At 35.7% G+C, this 27119-nt stretch overlaps 1 protein-coding gene and 2 long non-coding RNA genes across 5 annotated transcripts in view; 2 read left to right on the top strand and 1 right to left on the bottom strand.

The window, feature by feature from the left end:
• The window catches only part of LOC306998645, a 72837-nt gene extending 60052 nt beyond the window's left edge, over positions 1-12785 (top strand). The window contains exons 3-4 of the long non-coding RNA XR_013797628.1: positions 11238-11415; positions 12695-12785. This is a non-coding gene — a long non-coding RNA (uncharacterized lncRNA). The remainder of the gene's footprint in view (positions 1-11237; positions 11416-12694) is intronic.
• abhd8a (abhydrolase domain containing 8a) lies at positions 9671-27110 on the bottom strand. 2 transcript variants are annotated; one of them, XM_079612862.1, is made up of 5 exons: positions 25740-27110; positions 16626-17396; positions 14300-14470; positions 12726-12942; positions 9671-10125 (listed from the first exon to the last, which is right to left on the bottom strand). In XM_079612862.1, the coding sequence occupies exons 2-5, from the start codon at positions 17381-17383 to the stop codon at positions 9883-9885; spliced, it is 1389 nt and encodes a 462-aa protein (XP_079468988.1). In that variant the 5' UTR covers positions 17384-17396; positions 25740-27110; the 3' UTR covers positions 9671-9882. The 2 variants fall into 2 exon arrangements, with proteins under 2 accessions (XP_079468988.1, XP_079468989.1); XM_079612863.1 differs by lacking the exon at positions 25740-27110 and adding an exon at positions 20235-20308.
• On the top strand, positions 23330-25753 carry LOC306998646. Of its 2 annotated transcripts, XR_013797629.1 has the most exons (4): positions 23330-23714; positions 24037-24198; positions 24445-24653; positions 24870-25753. It is a non-coding gene; the product is annotated as an uncharacterized lncRNA (long non-coding RNA). The 2 variants fall into 2 exon arrangements; XR_013797630.1 differs by lacking the exon at positions 23330-23714 and having other exon boundaries at positions 23912-24198.
• Positions 27111-27119: the final 9 nt, after the last annotated feature.

Raw genomic sequence — 27119 nt, 5'->3', positions numbered from 1 at the left:
CAATGATTATATCATCAGATGTCAAATCAGAATAAATCATAAGTGTTATTCAAAAATTAAACGGAGACCCGTTAGATTTGGTACTGCACACTTTGATAATAATAATTTAATTTATTAATGTGATAATAAAATACATAAAATATTTATATAAAATAATATGTGTGTGTGATATAATAAAATACATAAAATATTTATAAAATACTATATCACACACACACACATATATAGTATTTCATATAAATATTTTATGTATTTTATTATATCACACACACATATGTGTGTGTGTGTGATATAGTATTTTATAAATATTTTATGTATTTTATTATATCACACACACACACATATATAGTATTTCATATAAATATTTTATGTATTTTATTATATCACACACACACACACATATATATAGTATTTTTTAAATATTTTATGTATTTTATTATATATATGTGTGTGTGTGTGTGTGTGTGTGTGTGTGTGTGATATAATAAAATACATAAAATATTTATATAAAATACTATATATATATATGTGTGTGTGTGATATAATAAAATACATAAAATATTTATATAAAATACTGTGTGTGTGTGTGATATATAATAAAATACATAAAATATTTATATAAAATACTATATATATATGTGTGTGTGTGTGTGTGTGATATAATAAAATACACAAAATATTTATATAAAATACTATATATATGTGTGTGTGTGTGTGTGATATAATAAAATACATAAAATATTTATATAAAATACTATATATGTGGTGTGTGTGTGTGTGATATAATAAAATACATACAAATATTTATATAAAATACTATGTGTGTGTGTGTGTGTGTGTGATATAATAAAATACATAAAATATGTGTGTGTGTAAAAAAATATATATATAATATATATTATATAAAAATATATTTTCTACTATGATGTTAAAAATGATTTCTTACAGAATTTCAAAATGTAAGGTCAAAACAAGACCCCAATTTTACTATTTGTGTGTGTGTGTGTGTGTGTGTGTGTGTGTGTGTGTGTGTGTGTGTGTGTGTGTGTGTGTGTGTGTGTGTGATATAATAAAATATTTATATAAAAATACTATATATACAGTATGTATGTGTTTGTGTAAATGTATTTATGTACATTTATATGTTTATATACATAAATCTGTTTATGTGTGCGTATAAAATACTTTTTTATTATTTAAAATAGAGCTGTGTTTATGTATGTATAATATATATATATAAAACAATAATTATAGATATTTATATAATTTTTTACAATTATTTGCAAGCTGTATTTTTGCTGTATCACGGCTTAATCCACCGTAATCTTGATCAAATGACTTTTATTTATATTTTAACTATAAATATTTAAACTTATTTCCATATCATAATCCTTTAAGGTCAAAAAAATGACACACAAGCGTATGTTTGGCTTTCACTGTCCTTATTTTTCCGCCCGTTCTGGTGGTTTGCACGATCTTTACATGAATTCCCTACTGTAATTATGTATTTTTAATTGTCAGAAGTATTTTCAAAATAACCAGATGTTATAAACATGTCTTGTCAAATCATGTAACCAATTACGGTGATTCAAACCACAACCTCATGGAGAAAATGATTCCTCCTTTAGGTTGGGTTTTAGGTTTGAATCAACATGTTGTATTTACTTTTGTGAATTATGTCGAGAGCGCGGGGCTTTTCTCTCAAACCTCATTTCCACCACCAGATGCTTGAGAGCGAACTGAAATCCTGTATGAAGATGAATCTCTTGTGCCATATGTTCATGTCATAATTAATGCCCTCAGACAGACAGACTACACCGAAATTTGACTTCTTAGTAAAGGTTTTGTGAAAATATACATGCAGGGTGGGACTGTCATGTGACCCAAGAGTCACATGATATTATGAAAGCTTTCTTGAACTGGTTTCCATGGCAGTGAAGTTTTTGTGAAGTAGTGCAGTGTAAATATTTGGCAATTTTCTTTGATTCAAGACTTCCTGACCACTGCTCAGAAATGTGCGTTTGTGTTTATAACAAAACAGAAAAACAGAAAAAAAGTCAGCTAGTATTATTTATGAACCTGACTGTAACCACAGATTGTTGTAACCCATGCATATATAATAACACTGTATTATTTAACATCACAAGCAAAGTGTTCAGAAACAAACGTATCTTTATCTCCATCTAGTGGTTGTTTGGTGAAATTGCAACTGTCACGAAGAATCAAAAAGAAACAGTTATTTTTTCATATTTTTATATACTTTTCATGACATTTTATATGCACATATTTTCAGGCAGTGCATGGTTATAGTACTTTCCCATAGATATACTGTATGCAACACACACATTTGACCACAATGACATCAGTACACGACCAGAGGAAGAGGAACTCTTCTTCATCACTATCAGTCTTTAGTGTCATTCAGTGTCTGTATATAATATTCATCTCCCACAAACCCACTTCACTCACACAGCCCAAAAATATCAGTCCATTTGACTTATTTTCGCTCCTGACCCGTGAGAGGGACCTTTGGCAGTTTTTAACAGTATTGGCCAGTATAGTTTCTCATCTCTCCCAGGCACTCAGAGGAAAGCCAGAACCACCATTAGCATAGAAAAGCATTATTGCTCCCGTCTGTGAATTAGAAACAAGGGATTTAAAATGTCACATTCTTTCTTTGTGTCTTCAGAAACACTTATGATGTTACGCAACTGTTCCATCATGTGACATGAGAGTTCTAAGATAATTTTAGAATGTTGCTACATGGTTGCTAGGGTGTTTTGCATGGTTGCTAGGTGATTACATTCTGGCCGTGGGAAGTCTCTGTGGTATTTGTTTTTGCCAATCCTAAATATGAGCAAAAGTGATGCTTGCTTGGCTTGGCAAACATATGAAATCTTTGGAATATATTTTCCTCATGATGTTAAAACTCAGTGGCTACAAACCCTCGTAAAGTTGTCAGCCTAAGGGCAGGATATATGACCAATATCCAAAAGTCAATCATTCAGACGAGTCATATATGGTATTTTATCTACAAGATGTAATTCACACCAAAAACTATAACATAACGATAAAGATAGTTTTTTACGATTGCAGAGTCCTACGGAAGCTTGTTTCCGCCACGGAATAAAACTATTTAAAATACTTTTTTTTCCTCAGAATTGCATGATATAAAGTCGCAATTGCGAGTTATAAATATTTTTTTTTCATGCAATTGTTTACATCTCACAATTTGACTTTTTCTTGCAGTTGTGATTTTTCTCTCTCTCTCGTAATTCTTACTTTTTTAACGCAATTGTTACTTTTTTCTTGCAGTTGCAACTTTTTATCTTGCAATCCTGACCTTTTATCTTGCAATTGCGACTTTTTATCTTGCAATTGCGACTTTTTATCTTGCAATTCTGAAATTTTGTCTTGCAATTGCGACTTTTTATCTTGCAATTCTGAAAATTTTTCTTGCAATTGCGACTTTTTATCTCAATTCTGAATTTTTTTCTCGCAGTTGCAACATTTTATCTTGCAATTCAGATTTTTTTCTCACAATTGTGACTTTTTATTGAAATTCTGACCTTTTTTGTGCAATTGCGACCCCCCCCCCAATTCTGACTTTTTTTTTCTCGCAATCGCGAGTTAATATAACGCCATTCTGAGAACAAAAAGCAGAATCGCAAGATGTAACCTCGCCATTGCAAGAAAAAGAAAAGTATTGCCACTGAATACCTTTTTTATTCAGTGGCAGAAACAAGCTTCCATACAAACGACTACTATAGCAAGACATTTTTTTTCTCCAGCTGATGAACATTAAAATGAACAAGGTCACTGTTGACAATCAAATTACTGAAATCAAAAATAATTTCAAAACATTTTACTAGTAGTAATTAAATTGTTGATCTCAAGAACAGAGATTTGCACCAGTAACCACGTAATTATTGATATAACATTTTTTGTTTTTCTAAGAATTGTATTTCTCAATTTCTCAATTATTTTGATATCAACAATTGAATCTGAATGGCATTAACATCCAATCAGAATCCATCCTGCGTTTGAAAGCTTGAGCATTTAAAGCGGCAGACGACAAAATTGCAGCGTGCGCTTAGAATAAACATACGTTAGTGGACGCTAATATTGTCTTTATAGTTATCGTTCTTGATGTGAACAGACCTTTAGGTAGTACAGCCACAGCAAATACATAGGCAAGTTTTTGTTTTCTAATTCACAGGAGTGGCTGCAATAAAATGTATATCCTCTGCACTGCATTACAATGTAATTGTATTATGATGCAAGTAACATTTTAATAAATATTCTGGGTTTGGTGCAACTTAAGCTGTATGAACAACATCTGTCAGAAGAAATCATTTTTGCATGTACAGTAATGCACTTTTTTCAATGGAAGTCAATGGGGCACTGCACAAAATATACACCATTTTGAGACTTGAACATTACACGGTACATGTTATTTCCACGATTTTGTCCTATTATGAGCATGTCAAATCCAGTAACACTCCACATAACTTGGATCGTACAGTAAGTGCATCACTGTAAATGTAATTTAAGGACGAGTGAAAATTATTGTGTATGCTAAATGACAGCTGGAAGTCTTCAGTAGAATATACTTTGTAATCAGATGCTAGAACTTTCTCTCTGGTAACACTGAAATCGAGCAGATGTTCAACACTGGCATCCAGCTGTGATCATTCACCTGTACACCTGTCTACAACATCTCCCATTCTCCTGTCAATCACACAGTAATCATTCAGCATGTAGACTGTAGGGTCTACGTTTCTTCTCAGCACTTTAATAAAGAAAGGTGTAGACTCCCTTCAGTTGAATTAGAGTTAAGTCTGTGTAATTTATTGTTGCAATGTGTAGACGTGTTGTTAAAATGGGAATTTAAACTAATTACTGTTCAAAAGTTTGGGGGTCAGAAAGATTTTTTTTTTTTTTTTTTTTTAAGTCTTCTGCTCATAAAGACTGCATTTATTTGATCAAAAATACAGTGATATTGTGAAATATTATTAGCATTCAAAAGGACTGATTTCTATGTGAATATATTTTCAGATGTAACTTATTTTTGTGATCATTTTGGGATCATTACTCCAGTCTTCAGTGTCACATGATCCTTCAGAAATCATTTTAATATGCTGATTTGCTGCTCAAGAAACATTTCTCATTATTATTATTATTATCAATGTTGAAAACAGTTTTGCTGCTTCATATTTTTTGTGGAAACCATAATGCATTTTTTTAAGGATTCTTTCATGAATAGAAAGTTAAAAAAAAGAACAGAATTTATTTGAAATATAAATCTTTTGTAACATTTCACATCCTCACTGTTAATTTTGATCCATTTAATGCATCCTTGCTGAAAATTATTATTATTAATAATAATAAAACCTTATTGACACCAAACCTTTGAAACAATAATGCATTCTTTTAAATTACCCAAGTTTATTTTATTTTATTTTTACGCAGCACATCAGCTCCTTGTCTGTGTCCAATTATTATTAATATAATAAATATCTAAAAAGTGTGGATTCAACATTGTTAAAATGATAAGTGGACATTTTGTTAATTACATAAATACCTGAAAATTTGTCCACCAATTCATCCGTTCGGACACAGGGATGTTTGACTGCTTTGGTTGCATAAACGCTCGGATCTCATGACGTCTCAATTATCTCTCGATGATCGAAAGGGTCACACGGACCAGACCTGCTGTTCTTAATCCGGTTTGCTCTTGACTACTGTTGCCACGGTAACCGACCGGAGGCGTGCAGGAGCCTCCCGTTATTCATTTTGCATAGACAGACGGACCGGTCTGTCCTCCTATTTAGCAAACGTGTTGTCATCACATTGCACATGATTGAATCAAGCTGATGATCAGACTCTAGATTTTCGTGCAGTTCTGCGTATGAATGCACTATAGCTTATATTCCTGTTTTTCCTCAGCACCATCATGTACATATTGTGGCCGGCAGCATCATTATAACTCTCTCTCTCTCTCTCTCTCTCTCTCTCTCTCTCTCGCCGTGTATCTGCTCTAATGCCCGACTTTCTAGTTGCTAAGAGACGAACAAGTGCACACTGGCATGAAATCTCCCATTGCGACGGTCGATTTCCATGTGATGTTTTTGCTCGTCCTTCGTGTGAACCAACATCTGTTGCTTTGTTGTTAAATTCATACAAGTTGTCTCAAGTGAAATAAGCATGAGTTCGTTTACAGTATGTTATCTTTCAAGGAGTGTGTTTTTAACAGAATTCAGTATTTTATATGTCTGCGCTCGCTCTTAAACTCCAAGCGATGGATTTGCTTTATAAGGGAAGACGACGTGTTGTTAAAATGTGTTGATTTCATTCAATATTAGTACTTGTATATCGCATAATATGAACACGGACTCTGTACAAACGCCCTTTAAAGTCAACATGAAAGCGACTCTTTTATTACAACACATTTCTAATCACATTGCGCATGTTATTTTAAAGTAAACTCTGGTCTTTGTAATTGTTCTGGTACTGTATGCAACACACAATATGTCTTATTATTGAAGTGAAATGGGTTGGAAACAGGGCTTGACATTAACTTGTGGTTTTCCAAAGTTACTAGCCACAATTTTGACTTTGATACCATGGGGAAAAACTAAAACTAAATATATTTTTAACATTATCTGATAATTTGCCTGCAGGAATATTAGGCTGCTGTCACTTTAAGACCTGACGCACGGATCCATTACACATGCGTTTTCTTTCTCAACTGTTACATTCACTTAAAACATACCTGACTATGTTTACGTGAATACTCGCCAAGACCGGCATTTTGACATTATTTTGTGTGTGTTTGACTGTTTATGTATCCTGGAAATCCAGAGTTCTCGCGAGAGCACAATTTGTATTTGCTCAGCGAGTTCACTCTGGTGTCGAGTAATAATGCTCATTAAATATGCCCCTCTATCTCACTCTAAAAAAATACTGGGTTGTTTCAACCCAATTTTGGGTCAAATATGGACAAACCCAGCCGTTGGGTTACATTTTTAAAGGGGTCATATAATGGTACATGCACTTTTACAAGTTGATTGTGCTGAAATGTGTGTTGGCAGTGCCTGTACACAACCATCATAAAATGATAAAAATCTATCCAGTGTTTTTTTTTTTTTATCTCCTTATATGTTTTACCCTGTCTCAAATTGAGCTGTTTGATTTTGTGACGTCACAAAATCAATGCCCCTCCCACGATTGTTGATTGACAGCAGCTTTCAACACAGACCCACCCTCGCGCGTGAGTGAGCTGTCAATCATAGTCCACGCGTCATTGTTGATACGCTGGAGCACTGTCTATGAGCAGAATGACGCATTTTTTTTAGATGCCATTCTGCTCATAGACTAAAAAATGTGTACACATGTGTTAAAGTTAACTACACTAAGCTTACTTTTGTAACGTTATATGGTTTATAACGGTGTCTGTTACTGACTCAAATGGCAACACTGCAACGTGCGTTGTGTCAGAGGGGCGGGGTGAGCAAAGCTCATTATCATTTAAAGACACATGCACTTAAACGGCGTGCTGAAAACAGAGCTGTTTTTGACCAGGTAAAATTAGTGTTTTCTTACAATACTAATGAGAATTTTTAATTAAAGTATATTACAAACTTTCAATTTAGACCCTAAAGAATCATATTAGCTTGTACAAAAATGGCATTATATGACCCCTTTAAATTAAATTTTTAACCCAACGTTTGGGGTTTGTCCATATTTGACCCAAAATTGGGTTGAAACAACCCAGCATTTTTTTAGAGTGTGAGCTGCACCAATCACATCGGGTTATCTGATATGGGCGGGCCAGAGGCGAGATGACATTAGTCATTAGTAAACATTGCAAGGATGAACACCAGTTGTTTGAAACGGCTTTGGACGCTACAATGAACGAGTTAGACTTGCCTTTTTCTCTAAAAGGGGAACAGAAGACGGCGCTCGAATCGACACGAGAGGCGGGAACAGAGTAGACGTGATAAATGTGAAGTTGCAGAAGAAAGATCGCCGTGGATCAGGAGGGGAATTAACACTGCAATAGCTGGACTTAAAGGATAATTCCGGTATTTAACACCTTGAGTCTATATTGTAGTTTGTTTTGGATGAACAAGAGTGGTGGACAACATTTTTTTGACAATGGTTCCTCTCTCGAGTTTTTGACTATAAAAGAATTGGCCATGGACCCATTTAACATTGGAGTCAATGGCCATGTCCGAAAATGTCATTAAAACAGCCAATAATGTTCGTTTACAAAACTGTGCAACTCACCGAGTGGTTAGTGATGTTCGTTGATGATTATAAACAATATATCGTCGCAATATATGATTCCAATCCGTTTATTTTGCTATAGTGGAACTATTTTTTCAACAATGGGATTTTACAAAATGACGAATAAAACACGACAGAAACTGTATTTCGCAACACTTTTTGTTTCTGGAACATCAACTAACATCACTAACCACTCGGTGAGTTGCACAGTTTTGAAAACTAATGTTAAAGGTTGTTTTAATGACATTTTTGGACATGCCCATTGACTCCAATGTTAAATGGGTCCATGGCCAATTCTTTTATAGTCAAAAGCTCGAGAGAGGAACCATTGTCAAAAAAATGTTGTCCACCACTCTTGTTCATCCAAAACAAACTACAATATAGACTTAAGGTGTTAAATACCGGAATTATCCTTTAAGCTGGACACAACTTTTCAAACGTAATCAACATTTTCCTAAATTGGGCTATTTAACATGACATTTTAATTATGTTCTGCTGAAATGAACGAAATTACTCGAAAAAAGATTCGTTCATTTTGCTGAACGAGATTCAAAGATCCGAGTCAGTAAAATGATCCGAACTTCCCGCTACTCCTCCGCTGGTAGCTCAGCGTATCGGGCTTAGTGATGCGTCACCCCATGTATTGTTGTGATTGGTCGTAGTGTTAGCCAATCGCGTGCAGTGAGATTTTCAAATGCATGCTTGGTGCCGCCCCTCGAGCGGGCCGATTTTCATTAATCGACACCAGACCATTAATCTTTCAGATTTAGGTCTGGATTTCCAGGCTTAACTTTTTAAGTGCAATAAGCAGCGAAAAATAACTCGGTTTAGTTCTGAGAGGCGGATGTTTGAGCACAAAATATGAGTAAAATGATATGCAACTCAAGCCCTGTAACAGCAACAATATTCATCTGGAGCACATGAGTGAGTGAGGAGAGGCGGGTTTATGTGTCACTCGCTCTCGGAGAGATGAGAGAGAGAGAAAGCGCGGCTGGTATCGTGTATCTATTCTGCGGAAAATTTGTATTTCAGATATTTATCAGTATGGATGTGTATCGAAAAATCGATATGTTTGACAACACTACATTGCAGATGCCTTTTTATAAGACTACTGAGATTGAAATATGTATATATTATATATAATATTCAACCCGCCAAAGTGTCTAATAGTAGAATAATGTCAAGCCCAGGTTGCAAACATTTCATGTTGACTTTAAACACTCTTGGTTTGGATTGCAATAGTTTTTTCCTCATAGTTCAGTCCCGACCTGGACACCAACGCTTGAACACACTTTGATTTCGGACGTCCAGTCGTTTTGTTTAGACGGCACGAGAAGGAAAGATATTGTCCAAAGGTAGCAGAGAAAAGGCATCGTAAACCACCATCATTGGTTTAAAATCAGCTGCGTCTCTTCCCCTCGTCGCTAGTTCTCACCGAGAGTCTCTTCGAACGCGTGATTCTTTCACACCCCCGTCTCGAACACCCGCTAGGACCATCTGACCAAAAATCAGCTCTCAGCCAAGGTGACGGATTCAGCCTGCCATCAACAGCCTTCTGATTGCTTTACCCCCAAAACGTCAATCATCGGGTTACTTGTTAAGGGGCTTGTTGACCTTGAGAGTCCCTGTGATGTTGCCGTTGGCGACACTGAGCGTCTGGACGTTGTTGACTGTCGTCTGGTCCGCTGTTACCTTGGTAACCGTGTTCTTTTTGGAATTGTCAGGTTCCCAGAGGAAGAACTCGTGCAGGAGCGTGTTGACCGTTTCTGGGCATTCCATCATCACCATGTGACTGCCTTCCTCGATTACTTTCAGGAATGCAAACAAGAGGATCTGAAATAAAGACAGTTTACATTTTGAAAAATATATATTTGGTACTTGAGATACTTAATAAAAAAAAAATAAAAAAAAAAATATATATATTTGCTAAATCTCAATCTCTGTTACTTTTAATTTCCTATTATCTCTGTAAAGCTGCTTTGAAACGATCTAAATGGTAAAACACGCTATATAAATGAAGTTGACTTGACTAAATTATTATATTATGTGTTTATTATATTGTAGAATATTATATAACAGCGCATCTATAACATTTATGTATAAATCACATAACTTAAATATTTTTTAAAACTTTACATACCTTACAAAAATCAATATTTTATAATGTATTTATATAGATATTATTTTAATATAATAAAGAAATTAAAAAATCTATATTTAAAAATAAATAAACATGCACACGCACACGCATACACACACAAACATATATAGAGACATGTATTTGTAAATGTTTATGTAAATAATGTATTTATAAAATATAAAACAAATTATGTATATATAATTTATTCTAATTTAGAATGAATAAAATAATACAATAAAATAATTAATAGTAATAAAAATATTATAAATATATTATAATAACTATATAACATTTTTAAATGTATTTAATGTAAATTGTATTTGAATATAATAAAGAAATGTAAAAATAAATATTTGCTATTCAATTTGTTTAAAAATAAATACGCACATTTATATGTATATAAATATATAATAGACATGTATATGTAAATGTGTATGTAAATAATGTATTTATAAAATATTTTTAAACTAATTTCTAAAAATGAATAAATAATAAAATAAAATAATAAGTATAATAAATATATTAAAAAATAAATTAATCTAATTTATATGCAAATTATGTGTGTGTGTGTATATGTATATTCCATATAAATTCTCAAAAATATTTAAATTATATATGATATCAATTATAAAACTAATGTTAAACTTATTTTTTTTGTATGTTTATATATCAGTGATGATCAGACAATCAGTGGTTTGAGCTAGTCGTTGTATTTTCTTTCTTTCTTTCTTTCTTTCTTTCTTTCTTTCTTTCTTTCTTTCTTTCGTTCTTTCTTTCTTTCTTTCTTTACATTTGTGGCCTGCAGGAAGTCGTAACTGACGTCAGCAAGAGTTCGAGGAGCTGCACAATGAGATGCCATTGTTTGCTTCAGAGCACATCTGCACGAGGACATGTGTAACGCTCCTCTACTCATGAACAGCACAGAGACACTCTTGTGTGGAGGAGTCACACCTCCAGAGAACACACACTGACTGCAAGCAAAGGTTCACAAACTATTCATCCTGCATAGCATACAAGATTTTCATTCATTGTTTTATGCAAAAATATAATTTTACATTTCTTTCTTTTGTTTTTGAGTTGAATTATGACCTGGTCATGTTCTTAAGGCGAGACACGGCAGGCAAACACATAGTTTTTTTTTTCACTGGTCAATTTTGAGATTTTGGCCTATTTGTCTTCAATAACATGTTCTTTCAGACTGGTGGTGAAAAAAAGTCCAAAATACACATTTAGGTTTTTATTTTACTACACTTTGTCTGTTTGCGTCTGTAGATTTCTCCTAAATTCAACAAAAGTTGCCGTTCTTAATCAACGCACTGCTCTGCGATCTCTGTCAGATCCAAATATGGTCATTTCCTTTTAATCAGCAACCAATCGTGAAAGTACAGTGGGCATTTAACTCTAAAAGCGAAATCTCATTGGCTGATGTCAATTTCTGACAACGTGATTGGTTCAGATGCATCACGTGACGCGCTCTGACATTTAGATGTGTGTTTTTGACTGTTTTTCTGTTCAGTTAAAGGCCATAAATGCTGTGTTATAAGTTTTGATGTGACTGAGGTGGTTTTTATTGTTGTCGCTAATGATTTGATGAGATATTGTGTCTGTAAATAGTTGTTTCCACTAAAAAAAGTATGAATTTTTACATTACAATTCAAAAATTCTTTTTTTTGTCATTCTCCAGTAGAAACATCTCAGCCTATATAGCACCGATGTACACAAAACTTTCCAGTTATACACTTAGCAGTATTCTGAAGATATATTCAGAGGGATTTGTTAATAAATCATTCCTGGCCTGATTTATGTGACATTTTAATAAAAAAACATGTCGAAAATCTATTTTTTTAAGGCTATGGACAGTATATTCAGATTTCCTAGGTAATGAAAGCATATATCCTGAATTTGTTTTAATCTTGTGTCTAATCAAAATGAAAAAAGAATTTTGCACCTGGCTTTATCATATGTTCAGATCTATCTACCGAAAATATATGCAAAATTGTGCATATTTAATGAGATAATGCCTAATTTGCATAATTAAACATACAAATTTCAAAAACTTGTAATACATTTTTTTAATGAACTTGTGTAAGTAATCAACTGAGGAAGTGTCATGGTGATATCTATTATTTTAAAATGTTACCCTATTCACCTGTAGTGTCTCGCCTTAACTGCTGAAACCACCGGCAAAAATCATGCATTTTGTGCACAGTAGAAGTGTGTGATTTGTGACGCAGCCCAAAAAAACAACAACTCTCATTGCAGCACAATGAAAAAACATCTGATGTGCACGAACCTCTGCCATCCGCTGATCCTCATCAATCGGTACAAACTTGTCATACATGCCGTGCACCAGCAGGATGGGTACGGTCAGCTCAGCGTGGTACACCTCATCCCCCTCGGGCCAGTACTGACCGCTCATCATCGCTCGCAGGACGAACGGAGAGACGTTAAACGCGTTTCCCTCTTTCAAAAGCTGCTTCTCTTTAGCACCCTGCCTGGCGAAACCAGCTCTGTGTAAAACACAAGAACACACAAGCTTTCTAACAACGGCCGTGTACTTCTGCAGAAGTCATTACAGAAACCATGACATGCCGGAAACTGGTGGTGATTTATGTTTTTTTTTATTTTTTTTTTTTTATTACATCTTTGATTATTACCACTGCTAAATATGTATATTGTATATATAATAATAAGCATTGTTCTACATATACAGATGAAACTTGAAAAATTCGAATATGGTGCAAAAGTTCATTTATTTCAGTAATTCAACTTAAAAGGTGAAACTAATATATTATGTAGACTCATTACATGCAAAGTGAGATATTTCAAGCCTTTATTTGTTATAATTTTGATGATTATGGTTTACAGCTTATGAAAACCTTTCCACAATATTCTAATTTTGAATTTGGGGGTTTCATAAGCTGTCATAATCATCAAAATTATAACAAATAAAGGCTTGAAATATCTCACTTTGCATGTAATGAGTCTATATAATATATTAGCTTCACCTTTTTAAGTTGAATTACTGAAATAAATGAACTTTTGCAGAATATTCAAGTTTTTCAAGTTTTACCTGTAAATTAGGAAACTTATAATAGAGATGTACACACACACACTTCACATAATTACACGTAAATCCTATGTTCTGTTTGATGTGTTTTGTATTGATGGTTATCAATGCTTTTTTCTCCCTTTCTCTTGTTTTTCTTATTCCTTATTACATCTTTGAATATTACTACTGCTATATATGTGTATTGTATATATAATGAGCAAAGATGTAATAAGGAAAAAGAAAAACAAGAGAAAGTGAGAAGAAAAAAAACATCACCACTTTCTTTTTTATTAAAGCAGAACATAAGACAAAACACAGTTAGACAAAACAAACACATCAAACAAAACATAGGATTTACGTGTAATTATGTGAAGTGTGTGTGTAAAATTGTAAGTTTCCTAATATATATGTAGAATAATGCTCATTATATATACAATATACATATATAGCAGTAGTAATATTCATTGTTCTACATATATATTAGGAAACTTATAATAGAGATGTACACATACTCAACTCAATTTTACACACACACTTCACATAATTACATGTATATTCTACATTATCCTATATATACACTCTAAAGAATGCTGGGTTGTTTCAACCCAATTTTGGGTCAAATATGGACAAACCCAGCCGTTGGGTTACATTTTTTAATTACATTTTTAACCCAACGTTTGAGTTTGTCCATATTTGACCCAAAATTGGGTTGAAACAACCCAGCATTTTTTCGAGTTGACGTGTTATGTTTTGATGGTATCGTCTGCAACTGTGTTTTGTCTTCTCTGTGCTCTACTGAAGAGGAAGCGTGTTACTTGAGGAAGCTCCAGGCGAGGCACGGGGACAGGCAGTGCAGGACACAGGAGGGCAGCTGGAAGATGGAGCACAGACTCGGCTCCAGCGCTGTCGGGCCGCCTCCGTTGATCATCACCACCTTATGCACCTGCTCCGGATACTCGTGTGCCAGGAACGTACAGAACGACACCCTTCACAGGAACAAAACGGTGATCCGGGATTAGCAATAATTGCTCATGAAAACATGCCAGGAAGAAACATGCCATATGCAGTTAATGCAACACAAATCATTCATGTAGGCTCAACAGATTAATAGACCTCAAATTTACTTATTACAAATTTATTTGTGTATTGAAGACAATAAAATTAAAGGTCAGGATGAAATGTATAGCATTTGTGTTTGTTTAGCTCATTTTATTTATCATTATTATTATTATTTATCATTTAATCAAGCAGCAAAATAATTTTTTTCAGTGTACTGTAGCAGTCATACGCTTAGACAAATCAATTTAGTAATATTTATATACTATTATAGTATTTGTTAATGTTTTTAATTCGCTTTTATATTTTCATTTTTCATTTTAGTTTAAGTAATTTTGTTTGTGCATGTCATTTTTAAATTTCAATTTAACTTTATAGTTTAAGTTCGATTTAATTTCTGTTAGTTTCCGAGGTAACATTTCTAATTTTTGTTTAAGTTTTGTAACTCTTATTTTTTCATCTTAAGTGATTATTATTTATTTTAGTTTTAGTTGCCTATGACACTGGACTAAATTTGTTTCTCATCATATGTATTCTTGCTTTTCCCATGGCATATCAGCTCGGACTAGCCTTTATGTTAAATAAACATTAAGAAAATATTAGAAAAGCGGAAATAAAGCGCCAAACGGGTATTTAATAGTAGGAATAAAGTGTTTATCAGGTAGGGTTAGGGTTAGGGGTAGTGAGGGCTTTATAGTCCCAATAAGGCTGCATTCATATAATGATCTTAAAAAATATAATAATTTACACTCAATGTTGTTATTATCACATATACTGTATTATAATGTACTATTTGCAGCAAGTATAAACAGCATCTAGCGTCTGCCATGAATTACATCTTAACATATATTACAATAGAAAACAGTTATTTTATATTGTAATGATATTTAGCAATATTAAGTATTTTTTACTGTATGTTTGATCAAATAAATGCAGCTTTGGTGAGCAGAAGAGTTCAAAAACATTAATGGTAACATTACAATAAGATTCATCAGTTAAACTTAGTTAACTACCTTAGTTAACATGGACTAAGAATGAACAATATTGTTAAAATCAAAGGTTAACATTAGTTAATGCACTCTAACATGAACAAACAATGAACAGCTGGATTTTTATTAACTAACATTAACAAAGATTATTAAATACTGTAACAAATGTATTGCTCATTATTAGTAAATACATTAACTAATGTTAACTAATGAACCTTATTGTAAAGTGTTGCCACATTAATAAATCGTAATTATTCCAAACTTTAACCAGCTGTTTATTAACATTAACAAAGATTAATAATACTTTTACAGTGTCCTTGTTACATATGTTACATGTACTTACCATAGTAATAACAGTAAATTATGCATAATTACATGCAACTAACCCTCAACCAAACCCTAATCCTACCCTAACCCGATAGTAAGTACATTTATTTATTTTATTTATTTATAAGTTTATTTGTATAGGGACAGTACAAAAAACATGATCCCAGTCAAAGCTGGAAAATATGTATTGCACATAGAGAGTATAGCGAAAGCTAATTTGCATCTCAGGTCCCTAGAAAGGCTTTTCTAGACAAAAAAATAATAATAATAAAAAAAATTGTTACATTACACTTTTACATACTAAAATTATTACATTTAAATATGCGTGCAGTTCTGGTTTATTTTAAACCACCGCTTTACCTTCGATGTAAAGGACTTTATTTCCCTTAAACTCTTAAACTTAATTAGTTACTTAATATTACTCAGTACTTAAATATATAATTACACTGTAACAATAACACCTTAAAATAAAGTGTAACCCAAATATATTACTCATTGTTAGTTAATGTAAGTAAATACATTAACTAATGAACCTTATTGTAAAGTGTTACCAACATTAATAACTCCTAATTATTCCAATCTTTTAACCAACTGTATTTTTATTAACTAACATTAACAAAGATGAATAAATACTGTAACTGCTCATTGTTAGCTCATGTTAGTATAAATACATTAAGTAATGAACCTTATTGTAAAGTGTTACCACATTAATAAATCGTAATTATTCCGATCTTTTAACCAGTAGTGTGTGTAGAAAGGCGGAGCCTACCCGTACGAGTGACCAATGAGGATGTTTCGTTTTCTGGCGTATCTCTTGAATATGGCGCGCAGGTCCTCCGCGAGTGCGTAGAAGGTGTACGCCGCCGCTATCTGAGGAGCAATGCTGGCGCCGTGACCCGCCAGATCAGGAGCGATGACCTCGTAACCCAACCGCGAGAAGAAGTCCAGCTGCCTCCCCCAGATGTCCAGCGAGCCGCCCACGCCGTGGATGAAGAACAGCGCCACGTCCGCGTGCGTTCCCTTACAGCTGCTGATGCACCGCTGCGTGTCGATCATCACGGTGCGCTTGGGCTTCCGCCGCCTGCGTCTGGGCGGAGGAGCGGGCTTCTGCTGGTCGGAGATGAGGAGAGGTGGAGCCGGTTTGGGATCCGGGGAGGACGGGGCGGTGGTGTAATCCGACAGCTCCACCTCCACCGTGCTGCACTGCTCCACGTCTCCGTTCTGGCACTGCAGGATCTCGGAGTGGAGAACATCTCCCAGGTTCTCGATCACCAGCTGGCCGTTGCGGTACACCGTGATCTTGCGCTTGCAGTGGACGCCGCCGCCGCTGCTCGGCTCTGGTTGTTCGTCTGTGGTCGCGGGACGTTCGGGGAGAATGTGGCGCACGCGAAGAACGCGGCCCGGCTTCACCTCCACAAACTCGAACCCATCAGCGGGCTTGCCGTCAGATGATTCAACCGGCAACACGACGCTGGCCGTCTTTCCCCACAGACAGCAGAAGATGCTCTCGGTGATGCTGGTCAACATGCCGCCGGTTTACCTGGAGACACACGAATACAACAAACAGGGCTTCACATTAACACCTGCCAAACATGTGTGTATCTCATCAGTGGCGTGTAACACAGTCACTCCTATTATATAGATGGATGGATGGATGGATGGATGGATGGACGGACAGATAGATGGATGGATGGATGGATGGATGGATGGACAGATAGATGGATGGATGGATGGATGGATGGACAGATAGATGGATGGATGGATGGATGGATGGATGGACGGATGGATGGATGGATGGATGGATGGATGGATGGATGGATGGACGGATGGATGGATGGACGGATGGATGGATGGATGGATGGACGGATGGATGGATGGATGGATGGATGGATGGATGGATGGATGGACGGACAGATAGATGGATGGATGGATGGATGGATGGACAGATAGATGGATGGATGGATGGATGGATGGATGGACGGATGGATGGATGGATGGATGGATGGATGGATGGATGGATGGATGGACGGATGGATGGATGGATGGACGGATGGATGGATGGATGGATGGACGGATGGATGGATGGATGGATGGATGGATGGATGGATAGATAGATAGATAGATGGAACGATAGATAGATTGAACGATAGATAGACGGATGGACGGATGGATAGATGGATGGACAGATGGACGGATGGATGGATGAATGAATGATGAATGGATGGATGGATGGATGGATGGATGGACGGATGGACGGATGGACGGATGGATGGATGGATGGATGGATGGATGGATGGATGGATAGATAGATAGATAGATCAACAAACAGGGCTTCACATTAACACCTGTGTATTTCATCAGTGCTGTGTAACACAGTCACTCCCATTAGGGTTGAATTTTATATAATATATAATTTTTTCAATTGTAGTATTTTAAAAGGCATCTGAAATTATAAATGAAATGCAATGTAGTGTTGTCAAAAATATAGTTTTTTTTAAATACATATCGATACTGAAATGCTTCCGATACTCATTTTCCACAGAATAGATTTACGATACCAGCTGCGCTTTCTCTCTCTCTCATCTCTCCGGCAGCGAGTGACACACAAACCCGCCTCTCCTCACTCACTCGATTCATTTGCTCCGCATGTATATTGTTGATGTTACAGGACTTGAGTTTTTGCGTGGGATTGTGCATAATTTTTAGCCTGGAAATCCAGACCTAAATCTGAAAGATTAATGGTCTGGTGTCGATTAATGAAAATCGGCCAGCTCGAGGGGCGGCACCAAGCATCCATTTGAAAATCTCACTGCACGCAATTGGTTAACACTACAACCAATCACAACAATACATGGGGTGACGCATCACTAAGCCCGATACGCTGAGCTACCAGCGGAGATAACTGGTAGATTAGACTCTTGCCGTATCCGGGCGGCAAAACAGCAAAAACGTCCTTCTTGCAAATAAATGATTCGAGCGCCGTCTTCTGTTCCTCTTTTAGAGAAAAAGCCAACTCCAAATCTTGCATTGTAGCGTCCAAAGACTGGTGTTCATGCATCTTGCAATGTTTACTAATGACTACCGGTAATGTCATCTCGCCTCTGGCCCGCCTATACCAGATAACCCGATGTGATTGGTGCAGCTCAGATAGAGGGGCATATTTAATGAGCATTATTACTCGACACCAGAGCTACTCGCTGAGCAAATACAAATTGTGCTCTCACGAGAACTCTGGATTTCCAGGGTACATAAATTACTAATTTCTGCAGATTTTGTGCTTAAACATCCACATAAAGCCGCCTCTCAGGACAAAATTGAGTTCTTTTGCGCTGCTTATTGCACTTAAACAGTCAAACACACACAAAATAATGTCAAAATGCCAATCTTGGTGAGTATTCACGTAAACACAGTCAAGTTATGTTTTATGTGAATGTAAACAGATGAGAAAGAAAACACATGTGTATCAGTGTAATGGATCCGTGCTTCATTTTGTAAGAACTTTTTTCTGGAATTCAAAGTATACTTAGTTTAGTTTTTCTCTAAAATAGTTTTTTTCTCAAGTTAGAAAATAAGAAGAAAATGGCAGTAAATGGCAGAATGTTTTGTGAATCCGGAATCCAATATAAAAAAGAATCCTGTTTGTTTTCATAATCGTTCATTGTAATAACTCAGATTTTAATAATGACTTTGTGTCTGACATTACCAAGCCCTTTTTCGGTCCGTGTAACTCTTCACAATTCAGTTTTCAGATCATACATGTGCCAAATCATACCCAGGCCACCGGGATTTCACTTTTCCCGGCTGCTCCCGATGGCCGGTCCGAGACTGCCTTATAATTTAGCACAGTTAGACTATTAATAATAAAAATGATGGCACTTCGGGTGAAAAATGTCATCCTGGGTTCCGTCTTTTAAACTTCTCCTCGACGTGCATGCAGTGTAAATAGAGCAGTTACATCAATGAAAAGATAGTAGCCTAAAGTTAGTCCACGGCCACACCCCCGTGCTAATGGTACCGCCCACGGCGCAAATTACAAGACGAAAAATGGAAAAATAGAAAATCGGAAAGTCACAATTTAGCAAAAGTAAAATTGAAAAAGGGGAGAAAAAGGCAAATATCCATTGATAATGTAACTGGAACTGGAACAAGAAAAATTAATGTCTGGTTTAAATTTTTCATATTTGCATTTGCACTGTATGGTCTGAAAACTGAATTGTGAAGCGTTACACGGACATTTAAAATGTTCATCTTGTTCAATCAATTTCATATGAATGCAATAAATGCATTAAAAAAAAAATCCTTGTTGAATTTCTAGTTTCACTCAGACGTAAACCGATCACACATTTTCTCTTCAGAAGCGAAGGGACTGTTTACAAACCATTACCACAGACGTTCTGCACTTTACCAGGATTAGGAGGAAACCAGTCCGTGCTGTTCTGCTACCGATTTAACTTTCACCCATCTTCCTAACGTCATTTTAGCTCCGGTTGCACTAATGCGGAGTGATTTGGTCATGGTGGATATTGTCGAAGCCTCCAGTCTTTGTGTGTGAGCTGCACAAAAGAAGCGCTGCATTGCTGTTCCAGCGAGCGACAGTATGACAGATGCTGTCAGCAGAGCGTTCACAAACACAGAGATCCAGAGAGCCTGGACGCTTTCTGATAGGGAAGAAATAAAACCTCTATCGTATGTATCTCAAATGTTTCTCCTAAACAGCAATGACATTTAATATATATAGAGAGAGATGTTTATAGAGAGAGAGAGACCAAAAAAAAAAAAAAAATGGTATTTTCAGGAGACATTTCAACAAAGTCTGCAATCAAAAGTCCGAAATCTCAACATGATCGCAAACATTTCTCAACAAATTGTTGAGTTGCTGTTCACATTCATTTTTCAGCTCTATACTCTTACTATATGACAACTATTGACTCACTTGTGCCGCTTTTTCCTTATTTCTATGACTTTTAAGGGTAACTCTCGTCAGAATCCAACCTAGGCTCTTTTTGTTCATCTACCCGAGTCAAAGTTTCGTGTAAAAGCATAATTAGGATGGAAACTCCACTTTTAAGATTGACTGTATTTTTGTTTTCGGTCAAATTGGCTTTTGAATGGGAGTGCATGGGGCACAACTATGATAGCATCAAAATCTCTATTTTTAAAACACTAATGCGGCTCGACACAACATGAAACTGTGCTTGAAGTGTCACCAGCGGCTCTACACATGAACTCCAGCATTGACTACATTGTTTGTGTACACTAGAGTTTACTAGAAAGAAAAGTTTTGTACGACTCACTTTATCAGTTAGTGTTTCCGGTGGCTGGAATTGTGTCAGTCAAAAGTAGTCGATCTCTGCAATGTAATGTATGTAATGAACTGACTCCATATGAGGAAATGTCATGAACTTGTAATTCCAATGAAAAGCATGATAACGTAGACACTTATCATTTATATGGAAACAAGCTTTAGGAGCTTTCCATCTTTACTCTCCTCATGTTACGTTGCATTCGGAGATCGACTACTTTTGACTGACACAATTCCAGCCACCGGAAACACTGACTGATAAAGTGAGTCGTACAAAATCTTTCTTTCTAGTAAACTCTGTGTACACAAACAATGTAGTCAATGCTGGAGTTCATGTGTAGAGCCGCTGGTGATACTTCAAGCACAGTTTCATGTTGTGTCGAGATGCATTAGTGTTTTAAAAATAGCGATTTTGATGCTATCATAGTCGTACCCCATGCACTCCCATTCAAAAGGCATTTTGACCGAAAACGAAAATACGGTTAATCTTAAAAGTGGCGTTTCCATTCTAATTATGCTTTTACACGAAAGTTTGACTCGGGTAGATGAACAAAAAGAGCCTAGGTTCAATTTGGCGACAGTTACCCTTTAAGGGGAAACATCTGAGATAACTGCTACTCCATGCCACCAAACATCAAGTATCCTGAGCTTTAAAAGAGCAACATCTGAGGACATAAACTCCTCTGGGAGTGTGAGATACAGAAGTAAGTATTAAAACACACACACACACACACATGCAATTAATCGCAGTAAAAGCAAGTTACAGTGGGAACAGAGCGAGCTGCATGTTGGATCTTGCCAGTGGAGTCCTAGTAGAGAAGATGATTCACATTGTGACCTAAGCAAGCGTCTAAAAATAGCCCGGGCTCTTCCAATGTGCTTCCCTTGGGAACTGATGGAGAAAGTGTCCTGTATTGAACGTGAATATGATAATACCTGCATGCAAATCAATACACCTATACAGAAGTGAACGCGGTTCCTGAATCCTGTGGAATATTTAATTTCTGTGCCGGCTATATTAGATATATAGTCAAACCGAAGCCAATGAGACATCTAAACAGAGAGCAGATCATTAGTATGCGTTGGATGATTCCTAGATAAATGACGTACATAAATTCTGCACTGAGTTATTAGTGAGCATGATTTGCTGATCATGTGGCTGAAATCACTGATGAAAATACCTATAAAATACCCTACACTGAAAAACAAATATTGTTGGCTTAACTTAAAAAAGTAAGTTATCTTGTTGCCTTAATTTGAGTTCATTGAAATTAAACAATTGAGTTAATGCAATGAAGGAGATTGGTTTAATCAAAACTCAAAATATTATGTTATCTGAACTACATTAATTGTCTAAGTTGATTTGACAAAAGATAAAAAGTTGTGATTACAAATAATAAAAATATTGTTTCACAGTGTAACCCTAACCGAACTTTGTAATGTATTTGTACTGAAAAAAAGAATCAAAACTAATTATGATTATTTTCTGGTGTACTGTAAATGAAATTGTGCATTGAAAAAAGTTCATTTGAAACAATTTTCACGAAGAAATTGCTAGTAATTTCACAAATAATAACAAAGAAAGGGCAAGCAACACATTGAATTAAACATGAAACTGAAGTAGAAAGACCGAAATGGTGTTTTCTTGTAAAACATTCTCCAATGATGTTTATTTACAACTTAGCTATAACTGTATAATATAAAATATGTAAATGTACAGAAAGATTAATTATTTTTTGGTGTAAGAAAATGTGTAGATAGAACTGTCATTGCAACATGACTATTATTTAAATGTGAACAATTAAACAATGTAAACATGTATATATGTACGGAATTATTTTCTACACTGTAAAAATATATATGATCAATAAGTTATGTTTTTACATTGCTTTAACTCATCAAAATAAGTTAAGCAATTTTCAACTTTTTTTACGTTATACAAGATCAACTCATTTTTTAAACTCAGTTTAATGTAATTTAAGTTGAAATGAAGTTGAGTGTACTTCAAAATTGAAGTCAGCTACTTTTTTTTACAGTGCTGTAACTCATATTTCAATGTATGTATAATTTAATATGCAAATGTAATATTTAATATGTAAACAGAAAAAGGAATTATAAAACAAATTGTAGATAGAGCTGTCATATTGCAATATAATTGTCTGTGTTAAACGAATATAAACAACATGTACATGTAAATGCACAGATCTTGTTGTTGTCAAGCCTACATTTGGTGAAGTCGGTCTTGAGTTATTTGTCTTTCGTTCGAACGTTGTTATCACTGAACTAACGCCGGGATGCAACTCAACCCGCTAATATATTCACAGTCATCAACTCTGTCCTCCGTCTCGCTCTCCTGAAGTGTTTTCCGTGTCTTTCACAGGCCTATCAGTCAGCAGACAGCCGCTTCCACACAGGAAGTGACACGTTTATGCCGGGCCAAACTTCCTGTCGTGCAGCCAGAGACTCCAGGACACATTAACTCCATCACTTTCTGTCCTTCACCTGCTCGCTTTTTAGCGGATTCATCTCGAGGACCGATACATTATTCAGACTCAGGTTTTTAGTGGTGATTTATTATTAATCATATGAGGAGCTGGTGCAAAACATCTTAGTCTTGTTGTAACAATTATATATTTGTATATATTCTCAACCACGTATAACGGCAATTTCTGGTCACTGAGGTCATATACAGACAGTGGTCTCAAACACTACACTTACAAATGTCTAGTGTCATTCATTTAAAAGCAAAAACATCTCAAATTGATGAAGAATAGAGAAGTTAGTGTAGAGAAAACAAGATTTGAGAGACGCACACAGACGCTTGCTGATATTTTGTATCTAATGCAATGACATTCTGCCGTTTTCTGTTGTTTTACAGTAGTAGTTTTGTCTCAGTATGTGAAGACCTTCCGGGATCCTCCAGGAATTGCTGTTTTTGCTCGAGTGCTTCTGCAGCGATGAAAGTGTCGACTTCAGCAACTCCGCTAAAATCAATGCGCAGGCTGACCCTGCCATACATCTCCGGGCATTATGCAATCAAGTAAGCTCTTTTTTTTCCTTTTTTTTTTAAAGGAGAACGTCCGAGATCTTCTGTCGGTCAAACAGAGACACATGATTTGTTTTTCAAATTCTGATTCTCAATTATCTGATGCAAATGAGATTAAATTGAGTGTTTTTATTCATTGACTCTTTGGAGGGTTGAAAGGCCACATTTCGTAATGAATCATCCTGGCAGTAAAATAGGCTGCAATTGCAATTTTATCTTGATATCTCTTGTCTTTTAAAGTTATGCAAAAGCTTTGTGTGAGGCAAACGCCATAGCAGATGAAGGACGAGCAAGTACACGCGTGTTGAGGTTGAGCAGACGATGACTGATCTTTCTTTAAACTGTAAGGCGGCTGGAAAAATAACAGCCAGTTCAGTATCAATGCAACCGTGAGATCGAGGACGAGGAAACATGGATCTGCCAATTAGCGGATGATTCTCCAGCATCAGGTGCTGTTCTCCACATCTCCACAGGGAAGATCATTACGCATGAGGAGGGAAAGGTCTCTCTAAAGCAGATTTATTATGCATTAGCTGCTTTATAAAGAACAGTTTACATACCCTTCAGTCAGCAAGACAATTTGAGCCAAATAATATTTCTTAGTATTATCATTTCTAATTATTGTTTGATGATGATCTGTTTTGTACTTCTTTTTCACATTGCAGGTTAAATGATAAAAGCAAAAACTCATGCATGAATCAAAACTACAAGAAGTTGAACTCTCAAAAGATTAAACCCATATCTGTGAATTAGAGTTTTATTGCCTCTGACTATAGAAGATATGATATATTTTTTCTACCAGGAACTATTGTTGCAATGCACTTGTACCAATATTACAGTTTTCTTTCGCTATTCCTCGTGTATTCTGCTCAGTTATGTTTCGACTTACTGCAAGAATGCACATTACTGGGAAATGGATGATTTCACCTTGCTCTTGCTATCAAACGATGCTGGCATGTAATATTTCACATGAAAGACACAGTTGCATTCGCACAAGAAACCCAAAGCAAACTCTTGCATGCATTGCCCCACATTTGCCGAGTGGGAGTGTGTTTTGGTGTGTCATCATTCAGTCTGCAATGCAGAATTGGAGTGTGTAGGCACTATGGTTGTACAGTACGCTGATTAGTAACCTACATTACGAACACTATGTACAGTCTCAATGAAGCCGACAAGGGTTTAGTGTGTCATTGAAGCATGCTCAGAATGCAAGTCATTTCATCAAGATGGTGTTTTAATAAATGATGCACTGCAATGCATCAGCACAACCCCTCCAGTAACAACGATGCCTCATTAACCTTAGCATTTTTTGCAATGAATGTTAACATTGTCTTGCATCCTAGAGCAGGTTTCCATGCAGAACATGTACACATTAATGACATTGATTGATTGATTGATTGATTGGTTGCTGCGCAACGCATTGGTTTGCAAAACACACTGCACACAGCATCACACTGTAATGTAGATGCGGTTAACTAGCGAGCAACCTTATGTCGTTATGCATATGGAATGTGATTTTGAAATATGATTCTTACCTGGATCGATGTCTGTGAGACGAAGCGGATTTGTAAGCGCTTTAAATTACGCACCGCAATTTCTTGCAGGGTTTAAGATCTCTCGAAACGCAGTGAAAGCAATTCAAATACATCTAACCTGTTAGTTCAGCCCACTAATGTTATTTAAATCGGATTCTGCAGAGGAGATGGTTTGGCATCTTGCTTCTACTCTAGATTTAAGGCATTCAGATGAAATGTAAGCGAGTGCAATCGGAGAGAGAAAGATGCATGTTAATAAACGCGTTCCGGCGTCGCGTGAACGGCTCCTGTCAGCATCCTCACACACCTGGGTTAATATCCAGCCCAGTGCTGTTGTTTTCTCCGGGAGTCGGGAACCATGTCTCGGTTCGTGTTCTGTTTGACTGACAGGAGGTGGAACGAACTGTAGGGCTCTCCTGCAGTGAGTTTTGACCAATGCTGTGTCTTCTAGAGCTGTTGCTATGCCCAGAAGAGAGAGAACCAGTGTGTAGCCCAGTACTTAACATATGCCATACTGTAGGATAAACAACGTGTTATGACATTTTTTTTAAAGGAATTACTGACAGTCTCCTCTTCCAAATATTTTTGTTAGCCAATCTAAATTTAAGCAAAACACACTTTTTTTTTCAGTGGTCTACTTTGACATGTAAATTAATAATAGTCATTATGACAATAAGTAGCTTTACGTTCTGCATGATTCTGGATGAATTGAGAATCACAATTATTCACGATTCTAGGTTTAGAGACAACTAAACAAAATAACATATACTAGAGCAAGGGTCTCCAACGCGTCGCGTGACATTTTCATGCCATTTCATTTCTAGTTATGAATGATCACCTATGATATGTGTTTTTACAGTATATATGCAAAGTAAAATTTTCTATAATTTTTTTTATCTCTGATTCTGTTTTTTTCTTTGACATTTAAGGGTGACATAGCCTATATAGGCTGACAAATAGGTCTAAAACAGTTTGAATAGTTGTTAATATGAGAGTTATGAGGCATTATTTAAGAGATTTAAGTATTGTATTAGATGAGTAGCTCCGGCCACTTTCATTTTTAAAAAGTAGTTCTCAAATGAAAAAAGCTTGGAGAACCCTGTACTAGAGATTCTGACAACATGTTAACCGCTGCAGTCTATTAAAAATGTTTTATCAATTTGAATGATTTTTTTTATTTTTATTTTATGGTTTGACTGAATGACTTAACCATAAATACTTCACTTGTTTCATTACTGTACGAATCAACGTTTTTGATCGAATCTCTTGAATGAATGATTCAATGACATACATTTTTAAGTCACTTGTCGCCACCTACTGGCGTAATGATTTATATTATAGTTATTTTGTGTTTGTATCTAGCGCTTTAAGAATGGCACA

The sequence above is a fragment of the Phoxinus phoxinus genome (assembly GCF_949152265.1).
Source record: "Phoxinus phoxinus genome assembly, chromosome: 5".
Lineage (NCBI taxonomy): Eukaryota > Metazoa > Chordata > Actinopteri > Cypriniformes > Leuciscidae > Phoxinus > Phoxinus phoxinus.
The sequence above is the reverse complement of the archived record's forward strand: the minus strand, read 5'-3'. Positions and strand labels throughout refer to the sequence as shown.